At 37.9% G+C, this 16,221-nt stretch overlaps 1 protein-coding gene across 5 annotated transcripts in view; it reads right to left on the minus strand.

Annotated features, from left to right (window-relative positions):
• The window catches only part of NUP205 (nucleoporin 205), a 115,765-nt gene that overhangs the window by 61,269 nt on the left and 38,275 nt on the right, over positions 1-16,221 (minus strand). For 4 of the 5 annotated variants that reach the window (XM_072762967.1, XM_072762966.1, XM_072762965.1 and 1 more), the window contains 6 exons: positions 9,784-9,926; positions 7,784-7,955; positions 4,778-4,922; positions 4,235-4,394; positions 3,628-3,856; positions 1,274-1,438 (listed from right to left, as the gene is read on the minus strand). In XM_072762967.1, coding sequence (XP_072619068.1) covers positions 1,274-1,438; positions 3,628-3,856; positions 4,235-4,394; positions 4,778-4,922; positions 7,784-7,955; positions 9,784-9,926 — 1,014 coding nt within the window. Of the gene's footprint in view, positions 1-1,273; positions 1,439-3,627; positions 3,857-4,234; positions 4,395-4,777; positions 4,923-7,783; positions 7,956-9,135; positions 9,172-9,783; positions 9,927-16,221 lie in introns of all 5 variants that reach the window. The other variant, XM_072762968.1, reaches the window with a different exon arrangement.

Below are 16,221 nucleotides of genomic sequence, written 5' to 3' on the forward strand. Positions count from 1 at the left end.
AACAAAGCAGCATTAATATCTTAATGTAAATTGAGTACTACTGTCTAAAAAGTTTATTCAAATTTTGGAGTTTAGTAAAGTTCCAAACACATTATAAGTTAGTGTAGTAAATATGTTTGATAAGTTTTTCGGAAGTCTATAAAGAGAGTAGGAACTAATTTTGCAAATTCCTATTTTATTAAAATTTGTATTATTTCAAGAAATGACTTTTTTTTTTTTTTTTGAGACAGAGAGAGAAAGAGTACATGCCTGTGTGTACACAAGAGGGAGGAAGGGCAGACAAAGAGAATCTTCAAGCAGACTCCCCACTGAGTGAGGAGCTTTATGGGCTCCATTCCATGAACCATGAGATCTTGAGCCAAAATCAAGAGTCAAATACTTAACCAACTGAGCCACCCAGGTAGCCCTAATGTATTTTATTTTAAAATAATACTAGATTTAAAAAAAATTTTTTTTAAAAGATTGTATTTTTTTGACAGAGAGAAGAGAATGCACTAGCAGGGAGAGTGGCAGGCAGTGGGAGAGGGAGAAGAGGCTTATGGAGCACAGAGCCCTGTGTGGGGCTCAAGCCCATAACCCTGGGATCATGACCTGACCCAAAGGCAGATGCTTAATCTAAAACTGAGCTACCCTGGCACCCCAGATAATACTAATCTTAAAATCATGAAAAATTATTTTCTGAAAACCAAGGAGGAAAACATTAAAAAAAAAAAAAGAAAAAGAAATAGTAAATTTTATTTTATTTATTTATTTATTTTTTTTTTTTTTTAAAGATTTTATTTATTTATTCATGAGAGAGAGAGAGGCAGAGACACAGGCAGAGGGAGAAGCAGGCTCCATGCAGGGAGCCGGACGTGGGACTCGATCCCAGGTCTCCAGGATCAGGCCCTGGGCTGAAGGCGGCGCTAAACCGCTGAGCCACCCGGGCTGCCCGAAATCGTAAATTTTAATTTAAAAATTATTGTGATACTATCATTTCAAATTTTATACTCTTAAGTAAAAAAAGAAGCTAAAAGAGCACTGTCCTTGACTCTAAGAAAAGGAAATATTTCATAAAATTTCTTTTAGGATACAATGGGGAAAAAATGTTATTTCACCACATTCCAAAGCTTCATTTAACATAATTCTAGGTATCTTCCTGTGCTCATGCTTATATATGTCAAAGATAACCCCTCTTTCAAAACACCTTTAAAGCAAACAAACAAACAAAACACACACACCTTTAAAGCTGGTAAGTTCTTTCCCATAACTAAATTACCTACAATCAATTTACCTGTCACATCAGGTAGCTGAGATATTCCTCTCAATGCCAGTGCCCAGGCAAGTCTAACAGTGGCCTGCAGGCCAGGCAGTTTCCAAAGCTGTGAGTCTTGTAGGCGAGAGTGAATTGTTGCAATGTATTGTCTTTCTGTCAACAGTGGAAGCTGATGAATCATATCTGGAAACACAAAAATGTACCAAAAAGTAGAGAAGTTTGGACTTTTGATATATAGGAATAATGTCTACAAATCAGAAAACCAGAGTGCTCTTATCAAATAACTATGGCTAATTAACAATAATGTTTGACAAACCAAAACAAATACATTACCAGAAAACTTCTATACAAATTAAAACTGAAAGAGGCAACCCACAATAATTCTAAATTTTAATTCTATCTTTTGCAATGTCTTTTTAAATAAGTGTACTATAAAAAAATTTTAAAAACAGTTAGAGAGTCATTTTCTGTATACAAATTCTAAAATATATCAGGGCGCTGGCTGGCTTAGTCAGCTGAGCGTGTGACTCTTGATCTCAGGGTTCAAGCTCCACATTGGGTGTTACAGATTACTTAACAATAAAATCTTTAGAGGCACCTGCATGGCTCAGTTGGTTAAGCATCTGACTCTTCATTTTGGCTCAGATCATCATTTTGGAGTCATGAGATTGAGCCCTGTTTTAGGCTCTAAGCTGAGCATGGAGTTTGCTTAAGATTCCCTCTCTCGGGCAGCCCCGGTGGCTCAGTGGTTTAGCGCTGCCTGCAGCCCGGGGTGTGATCCTGGAGACCCGGGATCGAGTCCTGCATTGGGCTCCCTGCAGGGAGCCTGCTTCTCCCTCTGCCTATGTCTCTGCCTCTCTCTCTGTGACTCTTATGAATAAATAAGCAAAATCGTAAAAAAAAAATAAAAAAAGATATAATTTGGGGTGCCTGGCTGGCTGAGTTGGTGAAGTGTGTGACTCTTGATCTCAAGGTTGTGAGTTTGAGTCCCATGTCAGGTGTAGAGGTACTTAAAACTTAAAAAAAAGAAAAGAATTTTACTAGTTAAATGCCTGATTAACAGATCAGACAAAAACTGGCTAAAACAAAGGATCCAAATTGCAGACAAGTATCTACTCTGATTATAACGAAGGAAATTGCTAAAAAATAAATAATTTTCGATTTACTGTTCAATTATACTGTGGCACTTCAAACAAGCACAGGATTCTGAATAAATACTAACATGGGAAACACCACTGACACCTAAAATTTCATTTATTTTACTTTATTATTTTCTTGTACTTCTTTTTGACATCAGTGGTTCCCAACCTTTAACCAAGAACACATTCTTTAATTTCCTGTATTTTAAGTTTCTGACTACTACTATACATGCAATAAGTCACTTCTCCCATTTTTAACCAAACGTATACAGAACCAACAAGAAATTATAATTAAAATGAGCTGATTAATATAAGCATCCTAAATTGATAAAATTACAACCTAATACAAAACCTTACATGTTAGCCTACGAAATCTTCCAGGCATTTCATTTTGCTTTTGAAAGTCACACTTACAAGCTTCCCTTAACACATCCTACTCCTACTTAATTCTATGCTTCATTTCATTCAAAACAGGAAATATGACCAATGCATTAATTGGCAGCATTCCTATATGAGCACAGTTACCACTTGTTCTGTGACACACAAAGCACCACGTGACAATTTGACTAGAAGGAAGGGGTACTTATGCTTTCCATAAGCCTTTCCTAATGCCGAAGGATAATCATTAAACGTGAGTGGAAAATGTCTATACTCCTTACAAACCTACTGAGAGAAGATGCTGATGATACAATCAAAAGTGGACAGGTGAAAACTGTTCAAGTAAGTATAAATATCTAGGATGTTAAAAGTCAATAATCTTCAAATCATCTTTGGGAATCATTTCTGAGATCCTCATTACTGAGCAGTAATCGTTCATAAGGTTACCAAGTAAAAATATTATCTTCTTCAGAGACAATATAAATCAAAAATAATATATTACTAATATGGATCGTTATCCTTGCTTAGAATATTTTGGTGAAAGTTTGCAATGTGAATAAAATGTAAAGAAATAAACAATTAGGCATACAAAATTCATGAACATGTATTACATAACCTTTACCACTTTCCTATTCCAAAATTGAAAAGAACAATAGAGATATCTAACAGGTGCATATTTTTAAAATGTGATCTTATATCTAAATATTCAAGTATGGATGAATTACACAGAATATAGGAATAAAATATAAAATTTCTCCTTTTAGTAGTTAAAATATTGCCCTTCTTAAATGTAATCTCCACAATTTAAGCTGATTTTTTAAAAATAAAGGCATTAATAAGTATAAGATCCAATACCATCTCGTTCCTCTGTGCTTTGTTCTAGAAAACTGATATCAAAGCAGTATAGAAGCGCCATAAGAAGAGCCAGATTCACTGCATCCAAGGAGCCATTAGCCTCAACTGTCACTTTTTCCAAATGTCCAATAAGAAGCAGAGTGTCATCTTTGCCTAAAGGTGACTGACAAGCCCAGGCAAAAAGGCTTTCTGCCAGAGACTGCCTGCACTCCTTGATGAGATCAGAAACCTAGAGATAAAAATGTACGACTATCAGTATACATAAATCACAGTGAAGCCTGGTCTTAATCCAGAAAGTAAACTACCTTTTACAAAGCTAATTACATAAATCTGAATCCACAAGTAACGCTAAAATCTCCCCTCTAGAATTCTAAACAAATCCTATTGTAAATTCCTCATTTAAGTTCCAAGCACCTTTATTCAATGACCAATTTTTTTGAAGCATTCATTCCAGAAAAAGAGTTACAATAGCATAAATGACAAGAAACAGCTATGTCAATTTTGGATACAGGTGCTACACTTCAATGTTAGAACGTTCTAAACGTCATGACTTTTCACCTGAGATCTGACACAGACAACCCACGAAATGATCTCACTAAACCCTTGCCTCTTTTCGATGTTTTTCACTGCCCAAACCTCTCTCCCGCTGTAGTTTTTCAAACTCATTGTTCACATCAATCTGTGACACCAGAGTAAGGACTTTATAAGTCAATCCTTGCTCCATCAACTCCTCTGTAAACCGTGTTGTCATGGAAACCAGCTCTGGACTGTAATGAAAAAAAATCAATGGAGAAAGTTATAATGACTAGTCACGTCTACACTTCATGATACAGATATAGTAAATGCTCTTGACAATAATGTTTTGTTACTGAAAAAAAAGAGGATGAATTATAACTCAGCTCTTTTCATCCTTGTTAGATAATTAGGCATCAATAAACTTCTAACCATAAGTAATTATTTTTTATTTGCAAACAAAATAAATCAGCTTTAAGCTATCATTCTCTGCAGAATACTCAATTATGTTAGACATTTTACTTAAATTACATATATTAAAAAGGAGAAATTTTTGTTATTTCTAATAATTAAAATAATAATTCTTCAAGTAATTTCTAATAAAGCCCAAAGAAGAAATCCTAAGAAGAAAACAGACCTGAGTTCAAGGGTCCACGTCTTTCCTCGTCTAGACTGTATTAAGGCTTTCAGGGAATTTGCAATGCACCGTTTTCCATCCCAATATAAAAGAACAGCTACTAATCCTCTGGTGAGACCAGGAAAGTGTGGCTGTTGGTGCTCTCCTAGAAAAAGGAGTTGAGGAATAATTTGGTTAATATGTATTTAGGATGAGACAAAAATGACTATACCAATGTTCAGTTCCCAGAATCCCAGAATCTCAGGGTTTAAGGGGTCCCACAGTCCTCTAGTCCAAACACTCATTATCATTTTCCTCCTTCCACAACTTAAAGAGGCCATCCAACTTGTGCTGGAACACCAGCAGTAACACAGAACTCACCATTTCCTAAACTCAATCTCACATTCATCTAGGATTTCCATACTGGCTAACGATCTTCTGGTCTCACGGGGGCCCACTGAATCTCATGATATTAATGCCCATTTTCCTCTCTTACACATGAAATCTTTCAAATGTTTGGAAGTTTCTTCCCCTAGAGTTTTCTATGAAAGTAAATAACCTTTTCCTATGTTTCCAGTTCACTTGCCTTTTCAGCTGCTCCCCTTTGAAGAAGTTCCTCTTTTGTTCTTTTTAGTTTGGGTTTCATTTCCTAAGGCTGTCTTCTCCTCCAAGCCCAATCACTCCACTCTCTCCTGCTCGCAAATTCATCTCACACCTCTGTACCAGCCATTTCTCGTGCCTAGATACCCTCTTGTCCTCCTGAGTGCACATCTATTCCACACATGTGCCTACTCATTATTTCAGCACCTAGTTTAGGCCTGGTGAGCTTTGTGAAGACTTCTCTCTACAACCTAAAGTCAACTTAATCCCTTTGCCTCTGGACCATCACTAAATCTTCCATAAACTAGCATTAATGCACTTAACTGTATCATTATTTGTCTCCATGTTTTCTCAATTACGAGACTATGGGCTCCTTTACACTAATTGAAGTTTCTTTTTTTTCTTTTTTTCTAAGTTTCATCCATGTTTCTATCCCTGGAGTCTTAACACAGTGCCTGGCCCATGGTAAACACAAGATAAATAAATGTCTGTTAAATGATGTTGTGAGTTAAACTCAAAACTCAAGCCTATCCAGTTAATATTTCCATTGTAGAGTGGGAAAATTACCCTCCTGCTTCTCATGATCATACTTCTTTTAATGCAGCCTTAGGTCAAAAAGGATTTTGGAAGCCATATGATATCTTTAAACATAAGACTTTCTTGGGGAGCCTGGATGGCTCAGTCATTAAGGGCCCAACTCTTGGGTTTAGCTCAGGTAATGATCTAATGGGTCAAGGGATTGAGCCCTCTGTGGGGCCCTGTGCTCAGTGGGGAATCTATTTGAGATTCTGGCCCTCTGCCCCTTCCCCCACTTGTGCACTCAGGTACATGCTCTCTCTCTCTCTCTCAAATAATCTCTAAACACATGAGACTTCCTTTCAATTAAGATGCTCACATGTATATGTATACAATGGAATATTACTCAGCCATCAGAAACAACAAATACCCACCATTTGCTTCAACGTGGATGGAACTGAAGGGTATTATGCTGAATGAAGTCAATCGGAGAAGGACAAACAATATATGGTCTCATTCATTTGAGGAATATAAAAAATAGTGAAAGGGAATGAAGGGGAAAGGAGAGAAAATGAGTGGGAAATATCAGAGAGGGAGACAGAACATGAGAGACTCCTTACTCTGGGAAACGAACAAGGGGTAGTGAAAGGCAGGTGGGTGGGGGGATGGGGTGACTGGGTGACGGGCACGGAGGGAGGCACTTGATGGGATGAGCACTGAGTGTTATACTATATGCTGGCAAATTGAACTCCAATAAAAAATAATAATAATAATAAAATAAAATAAACTGCCCACATGGCTACTTCCTAAGGCTCACTGTTATAACGAAAAGGAATTGCTCACTTTAGGGAAATTTCAAATTTTTTCTCTATATAGTAGCCACAGAAATAATTTCAAAATTTTTCTGGATTATGTAACTCATCTGCTTAAAGTCCCTGCCAGCAACTTCCCAGTGCAATTAGAATAAAATCCAAATAGTTTTCCTTGCCTGCAGGACTGAATATAATCTGATTCCTGCTCTCTCACCTTCCCTCGCCCTCCCCTTTCTTTGTGAGGTGCCTGTATCTTTTTTACCCATGGTCTCTTTATTCTTTAGTTGTGCCTTTGGCATAACTTCAAGCACTTGCTGTTTGCTCTGTCTAGGTCACCCTTCCCCAAAAACTCTCATACCCTATCATCATATAGGTCTCAGGTCAAATATCCCAAATAAGCCTTCTCTAAGTAATCTAGAGTTGTCCCCTAGCAGCCCCCATCTCTCTATATCACATCGCCTTTTATTTTCGTCCTAGTACTCAGTATTACTAAAATTACCTTATTTCTAACCTATTCATTATCTGAATCACCCCCTTAAAAAGGAACTCCAAAAAAGCAGTGAACTTTCTTTTTTTTTTCTTTTTTTTTTTTTTTTTTAATTTCAGGTCTTTTTTATTATTTATGATAGTCACAGAGAGAGAGAGAGAGAGAGAGAGAGGCAAAAACACAGGCAGAGGGAGAAGCAGGTTCCATGCAACCGGGAGCCCGACGTGGGATTCGATCCCGGGTCTCCAGGATCGCGCCCCGGGCCAAAGGCAGGCGCTAAACCGCTGCGCCACCCAGGGATCCCGTGAACTTACTTTCTTATTCATCACATGACAACAAATTCTTTGTGCTATAAAATTTGTGAGATGCGGCCAATGATTCTTTGCTAGTAAATTACCATGTAAAATCCTATCTTAAAAGTTAAATTACCTTTAACAAATCCAATCACTAAAGCTCTCCCATTAGTCACAGATAAACAAAAGGAAATACTTTGAATATGGTTTTTCAAATAAACTACTTTGGAATCTAAATGATACAAGACTTTAAACCCTGAGTGAATGACTTTATAATTCTGTACTACCTTACCACGGGTTCAATTAAATGTCAACCTACCAGCAAGGAGAAGCTCAACAGCTGCCAATTCTCCAATATCAAAAAGGTCACTAAGGATAAAGGCCTCTTTAATGAGCTGTTCAGGAAGAAGTCGGGTTCCCTGTTGACCCTGGATAGCGACTCCCTCTGTACTGGCTTTCTGAACCTTCTCATGTTGTTGGACATTTTTGGGCTGCAATGGTAAAAGTAAATAAAATCATGGAATGAAAATTGTATACTGGAGAAAAGGTTTTAAAATGTTACCTAGAGAAGTTAATTCATGATAAGGTAGACAAGTAACATGATGGAAGTACTGCTTATCAGAAAACCTTCAATTAGACCTTTATGATGTACCACTACCTATTTACCTTCAGCACTTATGCTATGACTGCCTTCTCAATAAATGCTTTTGCTAAACTTTGAAATACAAAATTTTGAAAAAAACACACACAATAAAAGCATACTATTTTTCAAATCTGTAAGGAATGCTTCCAATTACATATTTAGTAAATAAAAACTATACGGTCTGCAAGTGGGAAATAACAAATGGATATATGAATTATTGAATCAATTAGTAAGACTAAGGATACTTTATTAATATATTATGTAAAATGTAGTCTTAGTCCCAAAAGTCTTACTTGGTTCAAATATTTAACAAATGACATACAGTACAGAATTACTTGATGGATCATAAAATTTTGGAAATTTTCATCTTAAAAAAGGCCACATAGGTCATTTAATCCAACTCTTCTACTAAAAGTAGAAAAGTGAGGCACCTGTGTGGCTCAGTCAATTAAGTGTCCAACTCTTAAGTTTTGGCTCAGATCATGATCTCAGGGTCATGAGATCGAGCCGTACATTGGGCTCCATGCTCAGCATGGAATCTACCTCAGATTCTCTCTCCCTCTCCTTCTGCCCCTCCTGCTCATGCGCGTGCATGAGCGCTCTTTCTCTCTCAGATAAATAAATAAATAAGTCTTATTAAAAAAAAAAAAAAAAAAAGAGGGGAAAGCTGATGCCCAGATAAGTCAGATGATGTCCCTGTGCATATACAACTCTAGTGGTAGAGCTGAGACTGGAACTCAGCTCAACTGGCTCCCAGGCTGGGGATTCTTTCTATTAAAGACAGCCCCCCCCCGCCCCCCCCCCAAAAAAATACACAAGAGCTAAAAAGCAAAAGGCCATTTCTGGTAAGACAAACAGTTCTCAGATAGTCTTGTTAGTCTATAAAAGAAAATTATCAAACAGCAAGGAAAGGAATTTCCAAATATGAATTCCCTCTACTGAAGTATTCTATTCCTGGTTGAAAAAGATTTCAAGATGCAGTGATTAATGACACGCAAGAATTAATTAGTTAAGCTAACACAACTTACATAACATTATGAAGAGTTAAAATGTTGAAAGTGTACCTAGAAATAAACAAAATAATCAATCTTACTAAGCTCAGATGTATTAACTATAGGTCAGAAACTCCAAAGAGGGAATATAAAAAATAGTGAAAGGGAATAAAGGGGAAAGGAGAAAAAATGAGTGGAAAATATCAGAAAGAGAGACAGAACATGAGAGACTCCTAACTGGAAATGAACAAGGGGTGGTAGAAAGGGAGGTGGGCAGGCAGTGGGGGTGACTGGGTGACAGGCACTGAGGGGGGCACTTGATGGGATGAGCACTGGGTGTTATTCTATATGTTGGCAAATTGAACACCAAAAAAAAATAAATTAAAAAAAAAAAAAAGAAATTCCAAAGAGGCTCATATTTCTGGAATATACTAAACCTTCTAAATAGCATTCAAATATTACTAAGATATCTCCTGGCTAGAGATAAATACAATATTAACTTCTGTGGAGAACAAAAAGAAGGTAATAGCTGCTTCTAGGAAAAATTACATTTGTAGAAAACCTTGAATCAAAGACTAGAACAAGTAATATATTTCATTCACATGTATTGAGTTCATTTTCCCTTTAATCTTTAAAAAAAAAAAAAAAAAGCATATCCAAGAAGCAGAAAAGAAAATTTCCTACTGGGTTTCTGAAGAGTGAGATGAAATCAGGTTTGTGTTTCTTCAAAATCATGTCAAGAAGGTGGACAGCTTCAGGTTGTCTTCTCCAAAGAGCATTTCCCACTGTTTGCCAAATGTCTTTATAAGGACCCCACAGACTGGCAGCTTCAAGAAAAAATAAATAAAACCAGCATCAAATAAAACATACATGTGGGAAAATAACATCAGGTTAATGTCTACACATTTCAGTCATGCTCAGCATGGCTACTTTTAAATATGCAGAGTTATACATACAAACCAAACATTAATATAAAAGCATACATATCAGTATCTCAAGAGAATACAATTTTATTTAATTTAATATAACATAAAGTAAATCCTGACTTTATTTTTTTTTATTTTTTTATTTTTTATTATTTATTTATGAGAGTCATACAGAGAGAGAGAGAGAGAGAGAGAGAGGCAGAGACATAGGTAGAGGGAGAAGCAGGCTCCATGCACTGGGAGCCTGACGTGGGATTCGATCCCGGGTCTCCAGGATCACGCCCTGGGCCAAAGGCAGGCGCCAAACCGCTGCGCCACCCAGGGATCCCTAAATCCTGACTTTAAACTGGAATATCTGCTATGGTTTTGCCACTTTATCAGCTGTGTGACATGGAGCAAGGAAATAACCCCTTTAAACTTCAATTGCTGAATATAAATAATAGAGATATCATCTACATCATAGGGTTGAATAGATTCAATGATATAAACTAGGTAAAACAAACAGTGCCCGGCATATCTTAGGCACTCAATAAACACAAGTGCCTTTCAATCTTCCCTATCATCCAAATAAAAGCAGGAGTAGGGGCAAAAGAGCAGGTTCTGTCAAACTCAGCAGCTGAAAAAGAGCATTTTATTTTGGCTGGGATGGTAGCTTTTTAAAAACAGAAATATAGACTTTTGTAAATATGTATCAAAAGGATCACATTTTGATTCATAAAGGTAATGAGAATAGTAACACTTTCCTTTTGCTATGTGCTACTGAGCATGCTACTGAGCTCTCTACAAATACTATTTTATTTCGGAACACTATGGAGTCAGTACTATCTCTTCTTCCATTTTATACATATGAAAATGAGGCAGAGAGACCGAGAAACTCCCCAAAGGCCAAGGTGCATCATGAACCCAGGCAGTTTGTCCAAAGAGTGTGCCTTAACTGTTAAACTATATTGCCTCCATGCATAATACTTGGAAAATGAGGATGTTGGGGATAAAAAAAAAAAAAGAAATAGTTTCTTCTGACACATCTGGTAAGTGAAGAACTTAAGGTCACATCTAGACATACGTAGGCAAATTCAACTAAACTCAGCCAAATTCACTTACCTAAAAATGTTTTAAGACCATAAATAAGCAACAGAATATTACAGAGGTTAAGAGGAAACAATCTGATCTTTAGAAACTCACAATCAAGTTTTGGAGACAAAGCATACATAAGTGAAAAACTTCAATAACAACACAATAAAAGGGAATATGATTGTTGCCACAAAAAATAATGATTTCAAAAGATCAAAATGATCGTCAAGAATTTCTATGGGTGGCTACACCTGTGCAGCAATTTTGGGAAAACCTGGGTGACAAAGAGCAGCCATGGGAAAGTGGGAGCTAAGGCTCAAAGACAGGTGTGAGGGTAGAAGAATTCAAAGAGCCAGAATGAGATTAAAGAGAGGTGACCCATGGTAAGAAATATCTCAATCCAGTATCCACTGATGTGCAAAATTGAAAAGTTGTATATAAAATACTAATATGCATTCATTATATCAATGCACTCTGAGGCTTTGTAACCCGCCCATTATTTTATCCACTATATTTTAGACCCACTGTTTGAATAACACTCCCTGAAGACCTAAGTTTCTGTTTGCAAACAGATATGGTACCCATATATGTGTTTGTAAAGGCTCTGAAAGGGAAACTAGTCAAAACCAGTCACTCCAGAAACTTGGAACTTATCTAGAGCCTAAACTGTTAAGGGTGATCTGTAAACATGCTTAACTGCTATCTGAGAAAACACAAACCCAAATAAACCTACCAGAGCAGGCAGGACAGTCTCTGTTGAGCAAAGAGTCTACTTGAGATTCTCTCTCTCAAAAAAAAAAAAAAAAAGAGAGATTCTCTTTCTCCTGCTGCCCCTCCCCCCTTCTCACATGCTCTTGTGCATGCACTCTCCCTCTTAAAAAATTTTTTTGAATAAATAAAAAATAAACCTACCAGGGCAGTAAGATGACATGTAATGTAACCTAACTGAATGTGTTAAGTGTTCACTGTCTTATGAACAATGTTGTCAGAAAAAGGCAATACACTGGAAAAAAAATTTTTTAAGGGGGAATGTGCTGGGAGAAAACAGACTAAACTAGACAAACCAGATCATTCACTCGAGTATTTACTGAGAGCTTTCTAGGACTATAGACCAAGCAAGACAAACAGGATCCCAGTCCTCAAGGAACTTAGAGATTGACACAGAGAAACATATTAAACATAGAATCCAGAAAACAATTACCAACATAATACGAGATGATGGAGAAGTACAGAGTGCTAGGAGAACATATAAAAGGGAGAATCTAGCCTACTCTAAGCTGAGATCAAGGCAGGAAGCCAAAGGTCTTTGGTGTGGGGATGTGAGGAATGGGAATGAGCAGGTCAAGACCTCATTTAAACAGCAGTCCACTCCCTGCTTTGCTCCCATTCTTGCCAATCTTCTGATTTAAAAAATATAGCTTGTCATAGAAATTTCTAGAGTAAAAATTGTGCTGACAAACCAGCATGAGTACGAGTGCAGATATATTCCCATTAAAGATCGATAAATTAAATACTAGTTTACACAGCTGTCTTTTCTGAGTTACTAGGATCCAAACAACTCTGGATATACTAAGAGCTCAGGTCTGCAAAAATGAGAACCTAAGCCCTAGATCCTATTAACTGCCAGTGACAGGTGCTAGCTAGTTGGATGGTAACTAGCTGACTTTCCTAGAGGTCATTTTGTTGGTCCTCTCAAACTGCAAAGAATAGTCGGTTTGAGTCTGGATTCTAGGCCACGATGGAATTTTTCCTATTAGTAAATAGAAAAGTTTCAAGTAGTAGATGACAAAACGAAATTGGTACTAGAGGGCAATGGTGTGGTTGCTGGACTACACAGAACACATGCAAGCCTAGAACCAAGGATGACAGGGTAGGTAAACTGCTAATCAGGTGATGGAACCTAAAGTAGATGAGGGCAGTAAAACCAAAAGAAAAGGCCTGTTAGTAGAAAAAAGCCAGGACTGGTAACTGATTGGCACAGGGTACAAAAAAAAGGTATCAAGGGGTGCCTGGCTGGTTCAGTCGGTAGAAAATATGACTCTTTATCTCAGGGTTGTGAGTCTGAGCCACACATTGGGTGTAGAGATTATTTAAAAATAAAATCTTTTACCCCTACGACCCAGCAATTGCACTGTTGGGGATTTACCCCAAAGATTCAGATGCAATGAAACGCCGGGACACCTGCAACCCGATGTTTCTAGCAGCAATGTCCACAATAGCCAAACTGTGGAAGGAGCCTCGGTGTCCAATGAATGGAGAAAGATGTGGTCTCTGTATACAATGGAATATTACTCAGCCATTAGAAACGACAAATACCCACCATTTGCTTCAACGTGGATGGAACTGGAGGGTATTATGCTGAGTGAAATAAGTCAATCGGAGAAGGACAAACAGTGTATGTTCTCACTCATTTGGGGAATATAAATAATAGTGAAAGGGAATATAAGGGAAGGGAGAAGAAATGTGTGGGAAATATCAGAAAGGGAGACAGAACATAAAGATTCCTAACTCTGGGAAACGATCTAGGGGTGGTGGAAGGGGAGGAGGGCGGGGGGTGGGGGGGGATGGGTGACGGGCACTGAGGGGGACACTTGACGGGATGAGCACTGAGTGTTTTTCTGTATGTTGGTAAATTGAACACCAAAAAATTTAATTAAAAAATATATAAAAAAATAAAATTTAATTAAAAAATTTAATTAAAAAATATATAAAAAATTTAATTAAAAAATATATAAAAAAATAAAATCTTTTAAAAAGAAAAAAAGAAAGATATCAAAAACTTGCAGGCAAATTTGAAACTTGCCTTACCACAGGTATTTTAAAATTCTGACAAAGAACTGACAAAGTAAATTCTCTTCTTTATCAGTAACAATATATTGGGGCGCCTGGGGGGCTCAGTTGGTTAATCGTCTGACTCTTGATTTCAGCTCAGGTCATGATCCCGGGCTTGAGGGACTGAGCCCCAAGTCGTGCTCGGTTGGGATTCTCTCTCTGCCTCTGCCCCTCCCCACCCCCTTACAGGCACACATACTCTCTCTCAAAAATAAATCTCTAAAAAAATAAAAGTAACAATATGCAACAGAATCTCTGAAAAATCAATAAATGTCTTTGTACTGAACATGCTTAGCATTATAAGCTGAGTTCTAGAGAAAAAATTCTATTTTCTCCCCTTTTATGAAGCAGAGAGGCATCACCAACCAGTCAAAAATCTACCACAACCCCCATGTATCCTGGTATCCTTAGTCTATCAATAACATCAACTCATCACAGAAGGTAACTGCAATACAGAGTTTTTTGCTGGTTTGCCTTTGGTTGGCTAATTTTCATAAGTATCATTGTGTGATTATAAATGAAAAAAAGAGGCTATAAATTCTTCAAAATTACTAAATATGTATTTTTAACATAAATGATTCGTTATTTGAGAAATATACTTTCTTTAATGTTTAGGAATACCTCCAGCAAAACGCAGTCATTCACTCATTTATCATGTGCTAGTTAGTACTGGTGAGCTTAGAGTGTTGGGACAAAACACAGTCATCATATAGGCAGAAGTAAGGATAATATCCAACTTGACAAGTGCTTATGAAGGAGAGGTACCCAAGGCAAGAGATTACAGAATCAGAGAGTATGACCTAGTCGAGGAGGTCAGGTTAGGGAAGGATATCTCAAGGAAGTGATTAGGCTGAAATGTGAAGGATCAAGAATGGAGTTAACTGAGGGCTAAGAATTGAAAACATACAACCAGAAGAGAGGACAGCATGTGGGTTCACATGGTAAGAGGTAACACTGCCCTCTCAAGGGACTGAAAAAGCTAAGAGTGCCAGAGTACAAAAATCAAGGGTTTGGTAAGGGAGGCAACTGGCATAGCACGCAGGGCTCCCTAGCCTATATTACGGATTTTGGTCTTTGCCCTAAAAGATTAAAGAAGATAGAGATTTTTTTTAAAAAAGATTTTATTTATTTATCCACGAGAGAGAGGGAGAGAGAGAGAGAGGCAGAAACACAGGCAGAGAGAGAAGCAGGCTCCAAGCAGGGAGCCCGACGCGGGACTTGATCCTGGGTCTCCAAGATCACACCCTAGGCCAAAGGCAGCGCTAAACCGCTGAGCCACACGGGCTGCCCAGAAGATAGAGATTTTTAAATATCTAAGGTACTTAATAGAAAAACAGGGCAGCCTGGGTGGCTCAGCGGTTTAATGCCACCTTCAGCACAGGGTGTGATCCTGGAGACCCGGGATTGAGTCCCACATCGGGCTCCCTGCATGGAGCCTGCTTCTCCCTCTGCCTGTGTCTCTGCTTCTCGGTGTGTGTCTCTCATGAATAAATAAATAATCTTAAAAAAGAAATAGAAAAATACATTTACTTTATTGAAAGCTAATGTTTAAGAGGACGGGAAGAAACTAGAGTGAGTAGGGGAAGAAGAGGTATGGAAATAGTATCAGTAAAAACTGATGAATCTTTTGAAAGGTCTGACTGTGAAGAGGAGCAAGAGGATAGTAACTGGAACAAGGCATGAGATCAAGATCCAAAGGAGAGGTTAGTGGAAAGAAAGGGAGCAAGAAGAGAGGTGAATATCCGAGAGAGAAAAGGTAGTAGGGAGAAGGGCATAAGGGGTGGGATTTAACTCAAAGGAAAACCGATGAAAACGAGTATAGATATAGATCCAGGTTTGTAGGTTTGAGGGTGAAAAAAAAGAGTGTGTGCCTACAGGCTTCTATTTTCTCTGTGACTAGGAGGCTGAGGGATCAGCTGGAAGACAAGATTTGAGGAATGTGGAAAAGTCTGAGATAGTCACTGCTGTGAACAGGACAGGGGTGACCAGATGGCCACAGAAGGCCTGTGTCAATGGCTGCTTACCAACAAGTCTGTATGTCTACTCATCTGGGATGACAACAGGTCACAACACCAATAAATCACGCCGCTGAATCTCAAGCATAGGTCTTAGACCCTACAACCTCTATTTTTTCCCTGTCTACGATAAGATATTTGGCTTTTTTTTTTTTTTGGAAGTAGGAAAAAAGAACTAACAGAATTTGCTATCTTAAACATCTTCAAGTGTAGAGTTGAATGGTAACTAGCTGCCCAGTAGCCAAGGGCATCACACTGTTGTAGTACAAACGTTCATA

Source organism: Vulpes vulpes, chromosome 7 (genome assembly GCF_048418805.1).
Source record: "Vulpes vulpes isolate BD-2025 chromosome 7, VulVul3, whole genome shotgun sequence".
Classification (NCBI taxonomy): domain Eukaryota; kingdom Metazoa; phylum Chordata; class Mammalia; order Carnivora; family Canidae; genus Vulpes; species Vulpes vulpes.